Source organism: Zootoca vivipara, chromosome 5 (genome assembly GCF_965207765.1).
Source record: "Zootoca vivipara chromosome 5, rZooViv2.hap1.1, whole genome shotgun sequence".
In the NCBI taxonomy this organism is placed as follows: domain Eukaryota; kingdom Metazoa; phylum Chordata; class Lepidosauria; order Squamata; family Lacertidae; genus Zootoca; species Zootoca vivipara.
The window spans coordinates 94318044-94337428 of NC_142588.1; the positions used below are offsets into that span (position 1 = coordinate 94318044).

Genomic DNA, 19385 nt, shown 5'->3' on the forward strand with positions numbered 1-19385 from the left:
AACAGGCAACATCCAAGCCAAAAGAAAATGGGGATTGTCTGAATAGCTTTTTAAAACCTCAGAAGCCAAGAAGCTGTGGAATAACAAGGAAAGCGAATCTTTTCTTACTTGGGAAGATCATGCCTTCAGCATGAAACTGAAATACTGTACACACATCAGCATACCAATTGAGCGCTGCCACAAATGTGTACAGATGCAAATGAACAACTGAAACAGTATTGCAAAAAAGTAGTAATAATTTCATTGCTTTGAATGCTCTTAAACAGCCCCATGGCTAGAAAACGACTTTAGAGTGGGGACACAGCACACACATGCACAGACACGAGAAGGTACACATGAAATCCAAATGCACTCTCCTGGGAGATGCATTTTGCAAACACAAACACAACAGGGCTGGAACGAGAAGCCTTAAGAAACAAAGTTCACAGATCCTTGCTATACTACCAAAAAAAGGTCAGTGGTGTTAGCAGTCTCCTACAACTAAGTGGTTCGGTATCTTGGCGACTGCTCTGAACGAGAACCTGCCTTCCATTAGGACACCCTTGTTGACAAAGAAGAAGCCAAATGTCACATCATCCCCCTATTTCGTGCATAGCCCTTTTTGTCAAATCCCATCACTGGCAACCTGCATCGGGAGGAGATCCTGGAACAGCCTCCATTTCACTGGGCAGAAGGGGAGGGACAAACTCAAAGGAAGCAGAGCAGAGCAGAGCAAGCAAGAGTGACTTGGGTGGGTGGGCAGAGGCAATGCTGCGTGTTTGTTCAAAGGATGCATGTCAGTGAAGCAGCCTCTCGTAAGATGCCAAGGGAAGCCCGTTTGGGGAAGTGCTGGGGACTGTGCAGCAGGACAGACCCAGGCAAGCATTCCATTGAGGTGAATGTGCTATTCTTTTTTTAAGCCATATATGGACAGCCTACAACCCTATATACCATCTCAGAGTCCAGCTCAAATTTGTTTTGGAAAGAACGCTTAATCTTCATGGTAGCAGGAGGTCTTTGCCATCCTATTGGCCACTCCTGAAAATTCCCATAATGCTTAAGGGTGCTGCAAGCATCACACTAGTGAGAGACCTTTATGGTACCATAAGGAATCTATGCTTGCTCAATGTCTCTTCTAAATTTCTCCCTGACTTTCTCTTCTTCTGTAGTGGAAAGTATCAGGCTCTCCTGAAAACTGGGATACTACAACAGAGTTAACCTGTGAAACAGTTGTAGTGCATAGACAGAAATGATGCAGATTCGCATGTAAAAAACTGGTGATACCACAGGAACAAATAAACAATTTCTAAGAAAAAAAAGCAAAGGGAGGGGGCTACAAAAAAGTAGAATGAAAACCGGCACAACTACTCAGCCACACGACACCATCTCTCAGACTTTCAAAGTACTGGTGGCCTTATTTTAGCTGCAGGGCCAGAGAGAAGGCAAAGAGTGAACGTTTTGGAACACAAGCCCAAATGCAGTTTCCCACAAAGATCAGGAGTGCAATCCAGAAGGAGGTAGGCGTGCCCTTGGGACTGCGATTCCTGCATTCCGGGGGGTTGGATGGGATGATCTTGGTGTGATGCTATGACCCAGCCATTCCCACCTGGATGAAACACACTTTCGTTTCCCTAGGAAGCACTCGGCATTTCCCTTTGCCCTTGGAAAGAAGCAAACGTCTCCACAATCTCTCTTGCAGTAAATTTAAGGGTCTCTACTTTTCCAGGGACAATCCATTGTCCACCATCTTTGTTATTTAGGCTACTGCACACCGACCTCACTAACGAGGAGAAGGCAAGCAGTCGCGATGACTGTTTACTACCTCCAATACTGGAGGCTGCCCAGCTCTAAATGGCACTTGGGCGAAGAGCGTTGCTGCTGCACTCGGGTCCTGCTTGTGGGCACCTGGCTGGCCACTCTGAGAACAGGAGGGTGGACTAGAGGGTGGACTAGGCTGCAAGGCTCTTCCTGTGCAAGGATCCATGCAGGTAACCTTGTTTCGTAAGAGACTGTAGAAACTGAAGAGGGATTTTGCTCTCTCCTCCGTCTGGAACTGCCACTCAGACACATCCCTTGAATTTATGGAAAATTTGACTCTCTGATGGACTGCTGTGCCAGAGCAAATTCTTCTAAGCAGCCTTTCCAACTGACTAATGGTGCTTGCGTAACCCATCCATTACAGAGGTGTGGCCATTTCAAGAACCCATGGCAGGAAAATTTATAGATAAATTTGCATTAAAAAGGTCTTCAAAGTAGCTTACAAAAACTAAACAAAATCCAGAAAAAAAGACCAACATACATATGCCCATGAATGAATGAATGACTGAATGGAGAGCAACTAAAAATCCAACATCACAGCAACTAAGTCTCATCAGCAAAAGCAGGGCTGCTCTTCCTCACAGGCACACAGAATATCAGCAGAAGCGGCCTGTACAAATGACCGTGCAGGTTTTGTGTGTGCCTGCCTGCCGATGGGTTGGCTTCTTTTGCCTTCCGAAAGTATGACATAATGGCACACACATTTGAGTCACGTTGCTCCTGCTTTTCCTATGGAGTTCCGCTTGCCCCAACAGTTCAGTGCTAAGACCGCCTCTCCTGGTATGTCCTGCAGAGGACCCTAAGGCTTAAAGGTCCCGGGCCCTAAGGAAGCCAGACTATCCTCCACCAGGGCCAGGGCTTTTTCAGTGATGGCTCTGACCTGGTGGAATGCTCTGTCCCACGAGACCAGGGCCCTTGATCTCCTTCTGCAGGGCCTGTAAGACAGAGCTATTCCGCCTGGCCTTTAATTTGAATTAGCCTGATCCTCTAATCCCTTTTCTCTTCCCTTTTCTATGAAAAGGGAACCCACATTTAAATTCTTCCCTAGTCTCCTTGCGGGCCCTAGTAGGACCAACTTGGTGTGTTAGCCCTGGTGATCATTTGATGTCTACTGATTAAAAATGACCCCTGAATTTTTGAATTTTATTGATATTGGTGCTGCATTTATGTTGTATTTTATGCTGTTTTTAAGTCACATTATTATTATTATTATTTATTATTATTATTATTAAGACACTGTGGGGAAGGGGTAACCAAGGCAACCCCCCAGCCCAGAACTAAGAACTAAGTAAAAGGTATTTGGGCTATTTGCTAATTTGACGAGAGAGGATGATGTGGAAACAAACAGGCTACTCCACATTAATAGATGAAGAGTGGAAACAGCCACGCTCATCTTCCCAGGATCTAGCCCACGGGGTGCAGTGGTTAGAGTGCTGGACCAGGACCTGGGAGACCAGGGTGGTTCAAATCCCCACTCAGCTGTGAAGTTCACTGGGTGACCTTGGGCCAGTCACAGCCTCTGTGCCTGCGAGCTTCAATTACAAGGGGGCTACTGCACTCATGTTTTGCTTGCAGGCTTCCCATAAGCATCTGGTTGGCCACCGCAAGGACATAAATCTGGACTAGATGAGCCTTTGGTCTGATCCAGCAGGCCTCATTTTATGCTTGTATCACGGCTCAAGTTGCTGGTGTAAGCTGTAAATGCTGAAACTGCTTGAGTCTTCCATATCATTGAAGCTGCCTCCTTCCCTCCCTGCCACTGGGGTATTGAAGACTGACCAGCAAGGCCATCCTTGGGACTCTATCTATGTCTCAAGGGCAAACAGCAAGGGCAGCAGAGATCCCTCCCTTTGGAAGCTTGCCTGAGCTTGAGCATTTTCTAGGAGTGCTGAAAGATCCGCACTGCACTGGCCAGCATTGAATAACACGGGTGAAGCAGGTGGGGATTCATTTTGGTGCCTCCACAATGCTTCGTATTTTAGTTGGGGATTTCACCTTCCCAGTTTTATTGGTGTGTTTCTAAAAGATGGCTATCCACCTGAGAATGGAGTATACTAGAAAAGCGACACACAAGTCAATGCACTTCTGGTTGGGGCTGCACATGACCAGATAGACGTTTAAAGCAGTATTTCTCTTCACTCCAGGAGGCTCCTTTTGACAAGGTGGGAAGTCTGGGTTAAAACACTGAAGGTTAGAAATTTCTCCATACACCAAGTACGCCCAGGCCAGAGTTTTCAAAGCAGATGCGTCCCACTGATTTCTGACTTGAGTTGCTGGACTTTGACTTCTGTCAGGGTCAACGGCCAGCATGGCCAATGGGGTCGGAGGGGAGATAGGAGCTGCAGTTCAGCTACACACTTCCTACTCCTGGCCTGCAGTCTCCTTACGCTTGTTTGCTACATATGTGAGCAGTTCTCCTTCCAAGCTTACCTTCTTGTATTGTTTCTCAGCTTCACATCCCTGTTCCGTAGCTCGGAATGCCGTATCCCCTGGAGAACCTGGGAAGAAAGAGGAAGGACTCGCGTCACGTGGCACATGTCGCAAAGAGAACAGAGGCTCTGAATGCAAGCCTCTTCTTCCTCTCCCTGCTACACAGGAATCTCCTTTGCCCCCACATACACACATATGGAGAGATCTAAAGCAGGGGTCAGCAGGGGGCTGGTCCACTGTCCCTCAGACCTTGTGGGGGGCTGGATTATTATTTCTTTTTTGGGGGTGGGATGAACGAATTCCTATGCCCACAAATAACCCAGAGAAGCATTTTAAATAAAAGGACACATTCTACTCATGTAAAAACACACTGATTCCCAGACGTTCCGTGGGCTGGATTGAGAAGGCGATTGGGCCGCATCCGGCCCCCGGGCCTTAGTTTGCCTACCCATGATCTAAAGCAGGCACCCCCAAACTTCAGCCCTCCAGATGTTCTGGACTACAGTTCCCATCATCCCTGACCACTGATCCTATTAGCAAGGGATCATGGGAGTTGTAGGCCAAAACATCTGGAGGGCCGCAGTTTGGGGATACCTGATCTAAAGCAAGGCTTGCTTGTTTGCTGGGGGTAGTAAATATGCTGCAGAACACAGAGAATGTGGAGGCCACTGCAGCCACCCTCAGCTATATTCACAGGAAGTATCTCTGCTGATGGAGCAGGAATTCACTGCCAGGCTAGTGTAATGTGCTCTGCTCACCATTCAGGCAGGCAGGCGGGCGGGTGGGTGTCAGTCATGCCCCTCACTATGGCAGGGGCAGGCACTGCCGGTCTGTCCCTGGGTGCAGCAAAAGGCTTTCCTTTATGCAAACAACTGAAAGTTTTAAAATGAAGGATGTACATGAAGCACTGATCTTCTGCTCTCCCTCAGGAACGTTGTTTGCACAAGTTGAAAAACAGAACTTTTATTGGAAACAGCCATCTTCCCTAGCAGACCAGCTCCACGGCATTCCCAAATCATAAAACTTAAAGGTCTCCCATTGTAACCGATGGAAGGCCCTTCTACACTTGCCAGGTTCCCCCCCCTTTGCATTGCATTTAGCATTATTATATTTAGATGGGGAGGAATGTTAAGGGGCAGGTAAAAAAAAGTGCTTTTTACACACCTAATAACAGAAGTAGATCAGAAGCTCCTATGACTTCACTAATCAAATTGTAACCTGTGGAAAACCAGCAAAAAAGGGGAAATAAAAATTATAAATACAAACAAATGGCAAAGCGAATGTGAGACGTTTCTGTCTCAGACACGGCGAGGGCCAGACAGACAGAATGGCAAACTTACCAAACATGGCAGGTGGGTTGAAAAATGATTCACAATGAAGTGAAAATTACATTAGACTTTTTTTCTAAAAAAAATCTGAAAGCACATAGGAGGATCTCATCTACTTGTCATTAGTTTCCAAGTACGTCCCTGACATTCATCCCACTCCCCTGGGCAAAGAGGAATCTGCTCAGGGATGGCAAATACTGCTGAAAGGTTACAGGGAGAGGCCGCTGCCCGCTTCCTGGCAAGTGGTAGCCCCACAATGGCAGAAGCCTCTAAGAAGGTGTTGGTGACAGAGGCAGGGCCCTCTTCAGCATCAGCAAAGGCTCAGTAGGATGGACACTGCTGCTCCAGATGTGATAATCTGGGAGGAAGGGGGGGGGCTGCAGGGCCCTGAAAATGTCCAGCAGCCACCACTAAACCAGAGGAGCCCTTGGCCCATGCATGGCAATATGTTCAGGTGCTCATGTTTGCATAAATGCCCAAACTGTCCAGGGGGGAACTGGGCACTGGGAGGCAAACATTCAGTCCAACACGGTTTAAGTCACCAGAAAGGGCAGGTTTGTAGAACTCAACCGGATGGAAAATTCCCTTACCAGGTGTGAGGAAACCGGACAGTGATCTGAGGCTCTCTCCAATCTTGTCAAAATCTGGCAGCAGTTTAGCGAGGTCTTCTGAATCAGGAAGAGCTTTTGCAAGTTTTTCTAGGGAAAGCAAAGGGAAAGTTAGCCTCCTTGGGGTTGTTTTGGGTAAAAAGAACAGCCTGTCATCTCCCTAGTTGGGGAGTGGCTGGGGAAACCTGGCTAAATGAGTGTGGTATAAATAAATTATTATTATTATTATTATTATTATTATTACTAGCTTTAACCTGGACAGTTATGTTCAGAATTTCTTAATGGCTATTTATATACTTTAGCAAGCTCTACTGCAGAAGATTTCTAAATGTGTTTCATAAAAGATACACCATACCTTCTTGATACACAGTAAGTCCTCTGAACACATACAGAAGGCAGAATCCTATCAACATTTAATGGGGCCCAGTCAGCTTTGAGACATAACAATTCAGATGCAAGCACCTCACCATTTGTAGCGTATTCTGTGAGTTAGGATACTGCAACTCGTTTTATGAATGCAGCTGAGAGATGGTGTTGGCTTCAGAGGGGCCACACCGTTGAACCCAGGCCTCCAGGGACCCAAATATAAGAATTGTGCCCACAGAGCTGGAAGAATTATCCTTTTCCTGAAGGAGTTACAGACTTAGTCTGCCCCCTGAACCAACAAGGATGGCCTTGTTTCTAAGCCATAGCTGTTAAGTTTCCCCTTTTCTCGTGAGGAAGCCTATTCAGCTTAAGGGAATTTCCCTTTAAAAAAAGGGACAAAAAAAGAGTGGCTGGGGGAACCCGGCCAGATGGGCGGGGTATAAATAATAAATTATTATTATTATTGACAGCTATGTTCTAAGCAGATGGCAGTGAGCCAGAAATTCCAGTTCCTTATACTTCTCGTGCAAAACAGAAAACATGCCTATCAGTGACACAGTAGGCTGAAACCCAAAAACCCTGGGAGCTGGGTGTTAATTTCTGGGGAAACTCTGGTTTCCTAGCAAACTGCTTCAGAGCAGGAGGGTGGCAAGATCCTGGGGAGACCAGCAGGAAGAAGCTGGCTGAAAGCAACAAGCCATCAGGAGGAGGAGGAGGAAGTCTCTCAGGCTGGGAAGTATAAATTCTCCTGGGCAAGCACTGCAAACATTTTAAGGGAACCTGTTCTGTGCTGCAGTTAAGGTAGGTCCAGCTCTGGTGGCAAAGACTGACTCCATAACTCTGATTCCAGAGCCTATGAAGCATTTATAGCAATGTCTTCTTCTTCTTCTTCGGCAATCCTTTGTAGCCGAGTAAGATTGTCTTCCATGAACACGGTCTTAACCATGAGTCCATAGGTGACTGTGGAGGCCAATTCTGGATCCACACGTCCTTCCACAGTGGGGACATTGGTGTCTGGGCAGGAGTTGATCACAGTGTGGATTTGCCAAGCGTGCCTACCTCTTAGCACGTTTCTCCCTTGTGTCCTGAGTTCGAGCTTCTTCAAAGCCCATGACACCTTTGGTAAAGGCTCTTCTCCAATTGGAGCGCTTGCAGGCCGGTGTTTCCCAATTGTTGGTGTTTATACTACATTTTAAAAAATTTGCCTTAAGACAATGGTGCTACTCCCAGCCCAGCAAGAAGGAGCCCATCTCCCATGCCAGGCCAAGGCTCCTAACCAAACAGTCACCTGGCATCTCCATCTGGTTTTGTTATGGCCTCCCTCCACCCCCAATTGCACTCTTGTAAAGCCATCTGTGCTTATTTTATTATTTAACAATTTAATACACTGCTTGATTGTTAAAACTCCCTCAAAGTGGTATACAAAAACAATAAATTTTAAAATTCGGTGGGATTTCATTGTTTTACAGCTGGAGTATGTCATTTAATATGAGCCTCACAGAGATTTGGAGAGAGAGAAATAGATAATATACAAATAATATCAGGGAATATTATGCAATAAAAATGTTTGGGTTTCTGAAATGTATTTTTTTTTAAATTCCCAGGAGAAAGGAATGATGCCTGTCCCCCTGTATAAATGATTATCAAAGTTCTGCAACAACTTGGCATTAGAGGGAAAATGAAAAGCCAGCACCAACCGAAGTCAACGTATTCATCAAGTTCCCATATGAAGTCAGGAATAAGCCACTTGTACTCGGTGAGATCAGGCACCATCTCCTTCCATTGGTCATATGTCTAAATCAGAAGAAAGAAAGACATCAACAAACGTTTGCATTAGCTACTACGATGACTAAAACAAAACTGCAAGTCTCCAATGTACAAGACTACTCCTTCCTCCAGCCTTCTGATTAAATAATGGAATGGGACTCCAGGGGGCATCTAGTCCAAACCCCTGCAATGCAGGAATCGTAGCTCAAGAAACCCTGACAGATGGCCATCAAACCTGTCTGAAAACCTCCAAGGAAGGCGAATCCACCACCTTCCAAGAGAGTCCATTCCACTCTCAAACAGAAAGTTATTCCTAATGTTTAGTCAAAATACCTTGTCATATGCATCCAAATTAATGGGTTGCATTCATGTTTTAGTAAGTAATTCATCAGCACCAGGTCATTTTTCAAGGTGCCTTTTGAGTCTGGGAACTTCACATGCAAAACAGACAGGAGATGCCTTTGATTAGGACAAGGGCCAACGGGGAGCCCCAGGTGGGTGCTGACCTTGCAGGGTCCACCTCCGTTTCATTGACTGGCTTATCACTGAACTCCATATGATCAGTGCTTCTCCTCCTCCTCACCCAAGGCTGAGTAAGACCACCTGGCTGGCCCTGCCTTTCTCATGGTTGAAACTATAGAAGCAGCAGCTGCCTAGAGGTCGCCAGCCCTTGGGCAGACATCCATCTGCTCCTTGTGCTGCTGAGAAGAAAACCAGTCAAATCGAACGGTGCCTTTTTGCCCCTGGTGAGGAATCTCCTTCCCAGAGGGGTTCTGTCCACTCAGCGGCTCTCCCCAATCAACTACTTTGCAAATTACTGTGTGTTTGCATTGAACTGCATAATAATCGTAGATTGGGGTGTGTTTGCTTTACTGATAAGTTAATGTGCATAATACAACCAAATTGTTTCACTGACAGAAATGCCATTTAGATTTCCAGTGCTTTGTTACTGCTGTGAGTAACTATGAGCTGTGTTGCAGAAGAAACATAACATAGGCAGCTAGAATTCATAGGTGAAATAGCCCAAGTAGAATAGGACAGTTCACAGCCCTCAAAAGATCTTTGCCCTCCTGTAATTTGCAAATCATCTCACCAGCCACAATAACCACCTGGTGATAAGAACCATAATCGGTTTATGCAGCTGCTTTAATCCTGAGCTTTGCCAGTTTCAGGGAGGAATAAAACTTCTTCCTTCCCGACTTCAACCTCTGCACATCTCTCATGATTCCACCACCATCAAAATCAAGTTGCTCCTTGCAGCACATCTCATTAGGAGATGCCACTTCAGCTTGGAGCAGGAGGCAAGGGGGCTTCCCTACCCAGAAAGTAGCAGCAACACTCCAGAGGATTTCTCCACTTCTACCGATGCTTCACATGCAGGAAAGGGAAGGAAGGGTACCCTTTCCTGCCATCAGTTCTAGGCGCCATCACTAGGGAAGAAGAAACGGAGAGCGCGCCATCCTAGAGAAACCTAGCTCCCTCTTGAAAAGCTATCTTTTCACTTCACCACAGGTGAAAAGTGAAGATGGTTGAGAGCAGTGTTTCCGGCTGTTTTTGAACTACAATTCCCAACATCCCTGACCACTGGTCCTGCTAGCTAGAGATAATGGGAGTTGTAGTCCAAAAAACAGCTGGCGACCCAAGTTTGGGAAACACTGGTCTAGAGGCCTGGAGCAAGGAGAGCCCCCAGGAAAAGGAAGGGGCTGGAATAAATTTGATGAGGGTTGGAGCAAAGGCTGGGGCTTTCCCACACCGAAAAGGAACCTTATTCCACTCATGGATCTGAAGGAATACCAGCTAGGAATTTGGTAACTCTTTCATTGTCCTTTTGCACCATTGCAGGGGTTCCAACCTGGCCAAGGGTTCCATTGTTACTCAACCACAGGCAACTTCCTGTGACAGACCAAGGGTTCTTGCACAGCTGTCAGCAACTAAGCGGAACTGCTCAACTGCACCTGTGAAAAAGGCACTGCCTGAAGGCACTTTAAAAATTCCTGCCAGAGTCTGTCACTAAAGTAGCTGATCTTACTTCCTATGAAGCAACTTCCTTGCCCACTCTTGCCATAGATCAACAACTGTGTATTGTCCATCCCCAACCCTTTAGTTCTTCAGACAATGAGTCTAGAGTCACTGTGCCAACACACCATACGGATGGCACAGACCAGTCACTACTGCGGAGCTAAGTACCTTTTTGGCTGTGTAGCCACCGCCCACAGCAGATCCAAAGACGAGATAGCGAAGCTTTAGAAGCCTGGAAGCCACTCTGGCTAGCCAAAAGGTCCTATGGGGCTGGGATCCATGCTTTACAAGGAGGAGTTTGCTGCTGCGCAAGGGAAGGTGATTAAGAGCAGAGAACGGCTGCGCTGAGATCCGTAATGGCAGCCTTTGAAATCTGGAAAGAGGATGGCGGGAATGATGAATACTCCGGGAAACGAGATGCAGTTTCTGCAGCGGCGACTTCCCTCTGGCTCCATAGGTCCCATTTGCTAGGGTTTGACAGACAACGCTGAAGGAGAAGACAAACAGCTTATTTGCACGTTCAACGCTGTTCCAGCCTTAATCAAGATTATCTCACCCGCAGAACTATTCAAAACAGACCCTGCACATCAGCATCCCATTCTGAGCCCCCCCAGCTGTCCCTGAACCACCAGCTGCTGACTACCAAAAGGTAACACAAGATTTATCTGAAGAAGTGTGCATGCACACGAAACCTCATACCTATGACAAACTTAAGTTGGTCTCTAAGGTGCTACTGGAAGGAATTTTTTTATTTTTTGTTTCGACTACGTCAGACCAACAAAAAATAAAAAAGTTCCTACCAGTAGCACCTTAGAGACCAACTAAGTTTGTCATAGGTATGAGGTTTCGTGTGCATGCACACTTCTTCAGATAAATCTTGTTACCTACCTGTAACAAGATTTTCAGTAGCAGGTTGCAAGGCGGGGGGGGGGGGAGGGTGCATGTTGAGAATGGAGCAAAGGGCAAGGCTTGCTGCACCAACAAATAACTATGTGGGATTGTGGAAATTGCTCTCTCTGCTGAGGGTCTCCTCTGCATCCTTGCATCCTCCACAGGAGCACAGATCACATGTTTCAGAGTCCTCACCCAAGTCTCAGTGAAACCCTGTGATCAGCAACTTATGTGTATGGAGAAGCATGCAAGTGACCATCCTATGTTATCATGTACTTACATTGTGGTTAAGGTACAGTATCTAACCAATACTGAAACCTACATTATAACACGAAAGTCTAACTGTTCGGTCCTAAGCAGTAAGGAATGAGGTAAGCTGCTACGTGGCCCTTGTGTAGCTGGCCGGACATGAGAAAAACACAGCCATGTGCTTTTGCTGTTACAGGAACATCACAGCAAGATTAAAGTCTTTATAAAACTCCTGATTCAATGGCCACCTGAATGCAAAAAGTTCCTTTCAATCATGCATAAGCTAAAAAAGATGTCACTGCAACTTGGGACCAGCTGCTTCCTTGCTGCAGAGGTGCAAGAAAAGCAGATGCTCCGACGCTGGGAATAAATTATTATTATTATTATTATTATTATTATTATTACTATATAGACGGAAGGCATCCACTGGTGTGGCTGGGAGGAACCCCCAGGGGCCCCTTCCAACTCCTCAATTATATGGCTCTATCATGGTCATTTGTTAAATTTATATGCCGCCCTTCGTCCGAAGATCACAGGGAGGTTTCTACCGTAAAAGCACAAAATGCATAACGCAAGAATAGCAAAAAAAACACCCCGCCTTCATATAGGAAGTGCATGCGGCTCGATGGGTGGGGTATAAATGATAAAGTCATTATTCTTATCCATGATTCTCCATCATCATCATCCTCAATAATAATTTATTATTTATACCCTTCCCATCTGGGACCCAGGTGGCGCTGTGGTTAAACCACTGAGCCTAGGGCTTGCTGATCAGAAGGTCGGTGGTTCGAATCCCTGTGACGGGGTGAGCTCCTGTTGCTTGGTCCCAGCTCCTGCCAACCTAGCAGTTCGAAAGCACGTCAAAATGCAAGTAGATAAATAGGAACCGCTACAGCGGGAAGGTAAACGGCGTTTCCATGTGCTGCTCTGGTTTGCCAGAAGCGGCTTTGTCATGCTGGCCACATGACCTGGAAGCTGTACACCGGCTCCCTCGGCCAATAATGCGAGATGAGCGCGCAACCCCAGAGTCGGTCACGACTGGACCTAATGGTCAGGGGTCCCTTTACCTTTACCCTTCCCATCTGGCTAGGTTTCCCCAGCCACTCTGGGAAACTTGCAGCAAAATAGAAATAGAATAGAAATAGTAATACTTTATTGTCACTGTATCTTCACAGTGAAATTAAACGAGCGCCCTCCCCCCCCACAATCTCTTAGTCCTTTATTAAAATATTAAAATACAATAATTCGTCAAATATTAGAAGCTTCCCTAAACAGGGCTGCCTTGAAGTGTCTTCTGGAAGTCAGAGCTACACCCCCCCTACAAGCGGGAGGCCCAGGGAGGCATCTCCAGCCGCCTCAGGGGGAGGGAAGGAGGGGCGCAGGGGAACCATTCACCCCCCCCCCCTGCGAGGGAGGCCTGGCGAGGGAGGGGTGGGGCCCCCAAGGTCGCCGCCCGGGCGAGGCGCTTCATGGCGGCCGAGGTTGGGCCTGAGGCCTTTGGCTCGAGGCGCCACGACAACAGCCCTGCCAGGGAGGCCGCCCCCTCCCCCGTCTCACCAGGCGGCGCGGGCGCTGCTCCTCCACATCCCGGCGTCTCTCTCTCTCGGCCCCGCCGCGGGGTGCGCCGCCCAAATCACTCCGCCGCTCGGGAAGCGGAAGAGGCGGGCGGAGCGCTGGGAGTGTGACACCTCTCCGCCCGGGAGACCCCGCCCCCTCGCCCGCGCGCGCCACAGGACCTAGACTCACGAAGCCGCAGAGAGGCGACTCCGCGGACGGGGAGGCGGAGAGGGCGGGGCGCGGGGAGGGGCGGATAAGCAACGCCCCGAAGGATCACGTGATGCTTGATGCTCCGCCCCTGGCAGAGCCTCTCACCGCTGGAAAGGCGGGATCCTCGTTCATGCAACCTGGAGCCCTGGGTTCGAGTCCTGCCCTCCGGAGCGAGGAGGAAACGGGCATGCTGCGTCTTCCATGTGGTAGAAGAGAGTGGGAAACAACAACAACAACAACAACAACAACAACAACAACAACAACAACAACAACAACATAAATAATAGTTGTTAATAATAAAATTGTTGTTATCATTATTATTATTATGGGACACTATGACTTCTCCTTCTTCTATGACGCCAAAGAATAGATGCTTTTGAATTATGGTGCTGGAGGAGAGTCTTGAGAGTCCCATGGACTGCAAGAAGATCAAACCTCTCCATTCTGAAGGAAATCAGCCCTGAGTGCTCACTGGAAGGACAGATCCTGAAGCTGAGGCTCCAATACTTTGGCCACCTCATGAGAAGAGAAGACTCCCTGGGAAAGACCCTGATGTTGGGAAAGAGGAGAAGGGGACGACAGAGGATGAGATGGTTGGACAGTGTTCTTGAAGCTACGAACATGAGTTTGACCAAACTGTGAGAGGCAGTGGAAGACAGGAGTGCCTGGTGTGCTATGGTCCATGGGGTCACGAAGAGTCGGACACGACTAAATGACAACAATGACTTCTCTTGATCCGGACACTAGACTTTTGTTGATGCAGCCTAGAATAGCATTAGCTTTTCTTGCTGCAGCATCACACTGGTGACTCATGTTCAGTTTGACCCTTGATCATCTTGTTCACCCTCTTCTGCACATGTTCCAGCTTGCCAACATCCTTGTTAAATTGTGGTGCCCAGAATTGGACCCAGTATTCCAAGTGTGGTCTGACTGAGGCAGAATAGTGTGGGACTCTGACTTCCCTTGATCTGGACACTCAACTTTTGTTGATGCAGCCTAGAATAGCATTAGTTTTTCTTGCTGCTCCATCACCCTGTTGACTCATGTGAAGCTTGTGGTCCCAAGACCCAAAGATCCTTTTCACATGTACTGCTAGTAAGCCAAGTGTCCCTCATCCTATATTTGTGCATCTGGTTCTTCCTGCCTAAGTGCAGAACCTGACATTTGTCCCTATTCATTTATACGAATTATGAAGCACGGCACACAGAAGGGAAGTGCCTTCAGCATATAGTATGGTCTGGCTTGTATAAATCCATCATTCACACACACACACACACACATGTATATATATTTATATATATGTATAATCACCATCTGATTCCTGCAATAAAGTAAAGAAACCTTGACAAAAGAGCTGCGATTGTAGGAGACCAGGATATTATTGTTCTGAAATCCTGCTTTTTTTGGAGCATCTGGTTGGCCATTCTGAGAACTGGATCCTAGACGGAATGGAGTTCCTTTGGCCTGATCCTACAGGCAACTCTCCTCTCCTGTGGATTCCAGGTAATGGGATTCAGAAGCATCGCTGCCCCACCTGTGGAGGCAGAGCAGAGCCATCAGGGTCCGTAGCCACAGACACCTCTCTCCTCCATGAATTCATCTCATCCTCTTTTAAAGCCATCCAAGTTGGTGGCCAGCTCTGCCTCCTGTGGCAAGGAGTTCCACAGTTTAACTCTGCATATGTGAAGGAGTAAATCTTCCACCATTCGACCCATGGGATGCCCATGAGCTCTACTTCTTAGGAGAGATGGAGAAAAATATTCCTATGTCCCCCTTCTCTGTGCAAGGCATATTGCATGAACTTCTCTCAGGCCGCCTCTTCCTCTCCTGCTACCTTTTCCGTCTTCTTTCGCCCCACTGAGGAGGGTGGGTCTCTCCCTCGGTCGCTGAGCCCTGCCAACGTTTGGCCACATGTGGCAAAGTTCCTACGTACAGAAATAGAGACGGAGATCAATCAAGACCTGCTTTTCTGCTTCTGACAAACACGCTGCCCGGCTCAGAGAAATCCCATAATCTCTCCTGGTGAAGCACTCCCCTTTTTTGGCCTGTCCCCAGCAGAAGAATGCAGCCGAGCTCCGAGCCAGCGCTCTCTCTGAATGGGCCAAGGATCTTCCAGCAGGCAGACGCAAATGCCAGAGCAGGACGGGCGAGGAGGGCCAGGTGGATCCTACCTGAAGCCATGGGGCGGAGCTGTCTGTCTGGAGAAAGGTGTGTCCGTAGCAAGCTTCCTTGGCATATAAGGGATGACCCATCGCTGGTGTTCTGGCAAGACTTGCAGCGGCGACAGTGACCCTGGAGAGAGTCCGGGTGATACTTGGAGGCCTCAGGAGACCAATGCAGGCAGCTTCCCATGGGGAGGGAACATGGAGGGAACCACCAGGCTCTACTCAACGAGGGAGAAGAGGCTGAAATGGTGAGTACCGGACCCTAAAAGTGCAAGCGGGTTGGGTGTGTTGCAGGGGGTTGGGCTAGATGACCCTCGGGGATCCCTCCCAACTCTACCATTCTGTTTGTCCCCCTCTAACAGAAGCGAGCAAGTAGCCAATGGGAGCTTGGAAACGGAAAGGGAAAAGCTGTCTTTTGCCAGCTTTCTTTTCGTTGATAAGTGTTTCCTCCCGCTCTGGTGGGCAGGACTTGAACCCAGGGCTTAAAGTTACAAAAGGAGTTTCCTATTAAATATCAGGAGGAACCTTCTGACAGTAAGAGCCGTTTGACAGTGGAGGAAGACGGTGGACCACTTTCTTTGTAAGACCGTGGCCTTAGTTGACCTCCTGGATGTCCTCATCAGCATCCCTAAAGAATGAGCCGTGTTGCAAGAGGGCCTCCAGCCAGAGAGTTGTGAGTGAGCAGAGCTGGGAGCAGGAGACAGAGACTTGCTTGCTCTGCGCTGGACCCAAAGCGGGGACCGACTAACGGATCTGTTGGGATGTTCCTGTTGTGAGCCACTACATCCTATTCTCAGGTTGTATCTGTGTGCAGATAAAAGCAGATCTCCTAAAGACACCACGGGGTCTTTCTTTCCAAGGAAACTGAACCCAGGAAAAGTGCCTTGAACCCCAGATTCTCTCACGGCTCAGAATTTGGGGTGGCGCAGAACATTATGTTAAATATGTGGAACGCATTCGGCTTAAACCTTTCCCCATGGAGGCTCCTAAACCAAATGGAAACCCTTCTGGGAATACTAAGTTTCTAACTTAGCAGCCGCCCTGTGTTAGCTCTGCTCTGCTTTGCATAGGCAAGACAGCGTCTGCTGCCCATTCCTGGCTGTATCCTGTCTTGCACAGCAGCAGCAGCAGCAGCAGCAGTTCCTTCAAAGGGTTAATTTCTCCAGACCTCTTTCAACACATAATAATAGTTGGCCAGGGGGCTTATGGCTGCAGTCCTGGGCAAATTTACCTGCAGGCAGGAATCTGCACTGAAATCAGACGGATGGCTGTCTGTCATGGATGCTCCAGTTGGATGTTTCCTGCATTGCTGGGGGTTGGACTAGATGGCCCTTGAGGGTCCCTTCCAACTCTACAATTCTCCTGTACAAACCTCTGGATCATGCGCTGGGTTGCATCTTCTCCTAGGCGGCTGGTCACGTGAGCCTTGTGTTTCTGTGGACTATGAAGCGTCCTCAGAAACAAACTCTGTTTTGAAAAATGAAAAGAGCAGGAGCGGAGGTCTCGATTCTCCTCAGGGCTGCCATGCTTGCAAAAAGGCGCCTTTCTTCCCTAACTGCCTCCGGGGTGAGTCACTCCAAGCGACTGAACCAGCAGGACTCACCCAGATGGCTGTTTCCCCAAAGCGGTAACATCAAGTAATTTTGTGAGTCGTACATCCTCATCTCTGGCAACCGCAGGGACACCCACTCCTCCTCCTGTTGAGCCGGTTCCACCGATTTTGGGGGGGAAAGCCGCGTTTCCAACAACAGTGAAAAACAGACAGTAAAAGGAAGCGGAAAGAAGATGAACAGCAACGGAGAGTATTGGGTTCAAAGGATCAAAGGCTAGATTTCAAAAGTTTAAAAGGCTTTGGAGAGCAAAAAGGGCACCTGGCCCCACTAAAATGGAAGAGTAGGTGATTGGTGGTGGGAGCTCAGTTAATAATAATAATAATAATAATAATAATAATTTATTATTTATACCCCGCCCATCTGGCTGGGTTTCCCCAGCCACTCTGGGCGGCTTCCAACAGAAAAATAAAACACAGTAATCTATTAAACATTAAAAGCCTCCCTGAACAGGGCTGCCTTCAGATGTCTTCTAAAAGTTTGGTAATTGTTTTCCTCTTTGACATCTGATGGGAGGGCGTTCCACAGGTGGGCGCCACTACCGAGAAGGCCCTCTGCCTGGTTCCCTGCAACTTGGCTTCTCGCAACGAGGGAACCGCCAGAAGGCCCTCGGTGCTGGACCTCAGTGTCCGGGCAGAACGATGGGGGTGGAGACGCTCCTTTGGGTATACTGGACCGAGGCCGTTTAGGGCTTTAAAGGTCAGCACCAACACTTTGAATTGTGCTCGGAAACGTACTGGGAGCCAATGTAGGTCTTTCAAGACCGGTGTTATGTGGTCTCGGCGGCCGCTCCCAGTCACCAGTCTAGCTGCCGCATTCTGGATTAGTAGTTTCCAGGTCACCTTCAAAGGTAGCCCCACGTAGAGCGCATTGCAGTAGTCCAAGCGGGAGATAACTAGAGCATGCACTACTCTGGCGAGACAGTCTGCAGGCAGGTAGGGTCTCAGCCTGCGTACCAGACCCTCCCTGCTTTCCACCTGCCTCTGCTTTCCACCTGTCCATGCGGGGGCTAGAGGGGAGAGATTGGGAACCGCTAGGCTTTGCTTGCAAAATGCTGGCAGATAAATGCTGCTCCTTTAAACGCCAGCCTTGCAGTGTCCTTTTGGGGCAGGGTGAGTGAGCAGGGCTCAGGCGCTGACTTGGCACCCGCAGAAGAAAATGGCAGAGGCCCCATTTCCTGCTTAGCGCTGGGTCCCTGCTTTGTGCAGCACCCCAGAAGCTCCCCAAGACCAGCTAGTTGCCCAGTGCTCAGGGCCACCTTACCCATAGGCGCTAGGGGTGCAGGGCACCCGGGCACCAGGCTCTCAGGGGTGTCAGGCCGAGGGTCCAGGGCCCGAGAGTTGAGTCCGGGGAAGAGCCCGGCCGTTGGTTGGTTCTGTGCCGCGAGTTCAGGGGCAAGCAAGCCAGCAAGACGCTAAGGTGGCCAGCCGGCTCCACCCTCCTGCACACCTGGGACTGGGCAACTGGGGGGCGCTGGGCAAATCTTTGCACCCCAGCGCTGCATATGCTTAAGACAGCCCTGCCAGTGCTCTAGAAGCGGTGCCAAGCCCTGCCCTTACCCGCATGGCACCGTGTGGGGCAGGTGGCCATGGCTTGCCCCCAAACAGTCTCGCAGGCGTAATGGGTAAGAGGCTGGCAGGCCAAGATGGGCCAGAGGTTACACCATAATTTCCAAGTGCCCCGAAAATGCCAGGACCGTCACGAAAACCCTTAAACCACCACAGCTCCTCACAGTGCCACGCAGAGTCCCAAATTCTGGATGAGTCAGATATAGAATCTCCCATGTGTTTAACTATGTGCTGTGTGGAGAAGTACTCCCGGTGCCTGTTTTCCTCTTCCCTCCTGATTCTTTTTTCCTTTTGTGTCACGTCTGTTAGCTTGTAAGCCTGCATGCAGGGACTGACATATTTTAGGATGTGCCAAAAGCTTAGATAAACTCTAGGTGCTTTGTAATTAATGACGGTGGTGGCATAAACTGAATTTAACAATGAAAAGAGAGATTTTTAAGTGGTGCAGCAGAAATGCCGATGGGAAAGTCTTTTGGAAGGAAGCCTGTTGTGAGAACTGCAGCTCTTGCCATGCCTGCTTGGAAGATTGACCAGGAGTCAATACGGCCCTTGGCCTTAAAAAGCTTGCCCCCCCCCCCCGGGTGTCTGCTGAAGTTTTAGACGTGGCTCATTTCGTGGGCTAAACTCCCACTTGGTTTTCCTTGAAGACATGCTGTGAGGATCTCTGGTGAACACGGAAGTCCTGCAATCACAGCAGGCGGCCATTCTGCCAACCCATCGACCACACACTTTCATGCAAAAACTGGATTAAAAATGTTTGTGGGTTTTTGGCAGTTGTTTCTTTCTGGGTTTGGTATTACTCAGCAATCCATGGCATGTG

At 48.5% G+C, this 19385-nt stretch overlaps 2 protein-coding genes across 17 annotated transcripts in view; one reads left to right on the forward strand and one right to left on the reverse strand.

The window, feature by feature from the left end:
• Positions 1-13095, reverse strand: part of OPA1 (OPA1 mitochondrial dynamin like GTPase) — a 58875-nt gene extending 45780 nt beyond the window's left edge. For 8 of the 14 annotated variants that reach the window (XM_088669349.1, XM_035132928.3, XM_088669348.1 and 5 more), the window contains exons 1-6: positions 13013-13095; positions 10484-10802; positions 8227-8323; positions 6146-6253; positions 5392-5445; positions 4228-4295 (exon numbers count right to left, since the gene is read on the reverse strand). In XM_088669349.1, coding sequence (XP_088525475.1) covers positions 4228-4295; positions 5392-5445; positions 6146-6253; positions 8227-8323; positions 10484-10802; positions 13013-13041 — 675 coding nt within the window. In that variant the 5' untranslated portion in view covers positions 13042-13095. The remainder of the gene's footprint in view (positions 1-4227; positions 4296-5391; positions 5446-6145; positions 6254-8226; positions 8324-10483; positions 10803-13012) is intronic. The other 6 variants (XM_088669352.1, XM_060274266.2, XM_088669350.1 and 3 more) reach the window with 1 other exon arrangement.
• A 1627-nt stretch (positions 13096-14722) lies between these two features.
• LOC118093973 (putative cation-transporting ATPase 13A4) overlaps positions 14723-19385 on the forward strand; it is a 43853-nt gene continuing 39190 nt past the window's right edge. For all 3 annotated transcript variants that reach the window (XR_015949944.1, XM_035133853.3, XM_088669353.1), the window contains exon 1: positions 14723-15635. Coding sequence is in view for 2 of the 3 variants with exons in the window: in XM_035133853.3 (XP_034989744.1) it covers positions 15573-15635 (63 nt within the window). In the remaining variant the exon portion in view is untranslated. The remainder of the gene's footprint in view (positions 15636-19385) is intronic.